We start from the raw sequence: 2,099 nt of genomic DNA on the forward strand, positions 1-2,099 counted from the left end.
GCAGTATGTCATATGATGATATGACATACTGTACATTACAGAGGGTTACTGTTATATAAATATTTTTTTTAAGATACTATTGTACAAATTTTGAGGGTGATAGAAGAATAGAGATTTGAGGATGTGTGGTATGTAGGTAATTTTGAAGAAAAAAAAAAAATGCAATTTGTATAATATAGATTCAGTAGTAGCCAGGCAGTTTTTTAGTCCATTGGGATGATTTAAATGAAACCCATCTTTACAGTCCATGTTAGCCACATATGGAGAGAAACCAAACGAGTGTTGGAGAAATAAAGTAGCTGCTATTTACCTTGTGACAACCCTTTCGGCCAAGGGACATACTGCTCGTCATGGAGCCACTCAGATTAATGAGTTGGTTAACATCACAGAATTCTATCAAAATCACATCCTTCCAGAGTTACAGAATCAAGATGGTAAGTTACAAATTTTGGTCTGCATTCTCTTTAAAGATCATATCTGGAAGCATAGATTATCAAATAGTAACATTAACTGTAGTATTGTTTTTTAGAATAATGAAGTGTGTTGAAATATTTAAACAGTTTGTTTTACACTAATATTTGCATTTCCAGTCAACCGTCTACCAGTGCTGAAAGCTGAGGCCATCAAATATGTCATCAGCTTTCGCAGTGCTCTTCCCTTTGATGCTGTCAAATTGTGCATCCCAGATCTTGCCCGTCTCATAACGGCCCAGTCACCTGTTGTGCACACCTATGCAGCAGCAGCCATTGACAAGATCTTCCTTCTCAGGCTGAATAATCAGCCCCTGGTACAAAAGAATGATGTTTCACCCTCAGCTGCAGTGCTTTACACAAACCTCCTTGGAGCACTGACTATACAGGGTTCAGAACAGAATGAGTATGTAATGAAAGCCATGATGAGAGTGACAAGCATCATCGAAGGGGATTTAATGCAACATGCTGGTCTTGTAGTACCTCAGCTTGTTGTCAAGTTGCAACAAGTTGCAAAGAATCCCACAAAACCACATTACGTCCATTATTTATTTGAGACTTTGTCTCTGGTCATCAAAACTGTCTGTAATTCTGTGGATGGTGCTGTAGGAGAGTTTGACAGGAACCTCTTCCCAGTCTTCCAGGAAATCTTGCAGAATGAGATTGATAGCCTTATCCCTTATATATTTCAGATAATTTCTCTCTTACTGGAGAGACAAAAAGCTGAAGTTCCAGAGGCTTACCTATCATTGTTGCCTTTCTTAGTAATGCCAGTGTTATGGGAGAGACCAGGCTATGTGGTGCCCATGGTGAGGCTGTTACAAGCATACATTGAAAAGGCTCATGGCCAGATAGTGCAGATGGGCAAGTTGGAAGCTGTTCTTGGTGTATTCAACAAGCTTAATGCATCCAAGACAAATGACCATGAAGGGTTCTATCTTGTCCAGTGTATGCTCTTGCATATGCCCAAGGAAGTCCTTAACAGTTATTGGAATCAGATCTTTGCCATTATGTTTAGGCGCTTGACTTCAAGCAAAACCACAAAATATGTAAAATCTCTCTTGGTATTCTTTAGCTTGTTTGCCTGCCAACATTCAGGAGCACGCCTCATACAAATTATTGATAGCCTCCAGGCAGGAATGTTTAGCATGGTTGTTGAAAGACTGATTGTGCCTGACCTACAGAAGGTCTCTGGTGAAATAGAGCGCAAGATATGTGCAGTTGGACTCAGTGGTTTGCTGGCAGATCCTACTTTGTATAATGGTAATTATGCAGCACTTTGGGCCCCATTACTAGAGGCAGTCGTGAAATTATTTGAATGTCCTGAAGATAGTTCATTGCCTAATGGGGAACATTTTATTGAAATTGAAGACATTCCAGCTTTCCAAGGTTCGTCAGCCAGACTGATGCATGCAGCTAGAAGTGATATAGACCCCCTAAAGGGACAAGTAGAAAATCCTCCGGTTTTCTTAGCACAACAGCTCTCTCAGTTATCGCAAGCTAACCCTGGCACTCTCCAAGGGCGCCTTGCACAGATGAACACAGAGGTACAGGCACACATCATGAAGTATTTACAAATGGCAGGATGCAGTCTGGCATAAAGAGTTGAAAGCATTTGTGATTCTGTGA

General features: G+C 40.5%; 1 protein-coding gene across 1 annotated transcript in view; it reads left to right on the forward strand.

Moving 5' to 3' along the window:
* Positions 1 to 2,099, forward strand: part of LOC119585683 (exportin-2-like) — a gene marked incomplete in the record, with an annotated part of 15,193 nt that overhangs the window by 12,576 nt on the left and 518 nt on the right. The window contains 2 exon segments of the mRNA XM_037934358.1: positions 245 to 434; positions 591 to 2,099. Coding sequence (XP_037790286.1) covers positions 245 to 434; positions 591 to 2,071 — 1,671 coding nt within the window.

This window comes from Penaeus monodon, chromosome 20, assembly GCF_015228065.2.
Source record: "Penaeus monodon isolate SGIC_2016 chromosome 20, NSTDA_Pmon_1, whole genome shotgun sequence".
NCBI classification, from domain to species: domain Eukaryota; kingdom Metazoa; phylum Arthropoda; class Malacostraca; order Decapoda; family Penaeidae; genus Penaeus; species Penaeus monodon.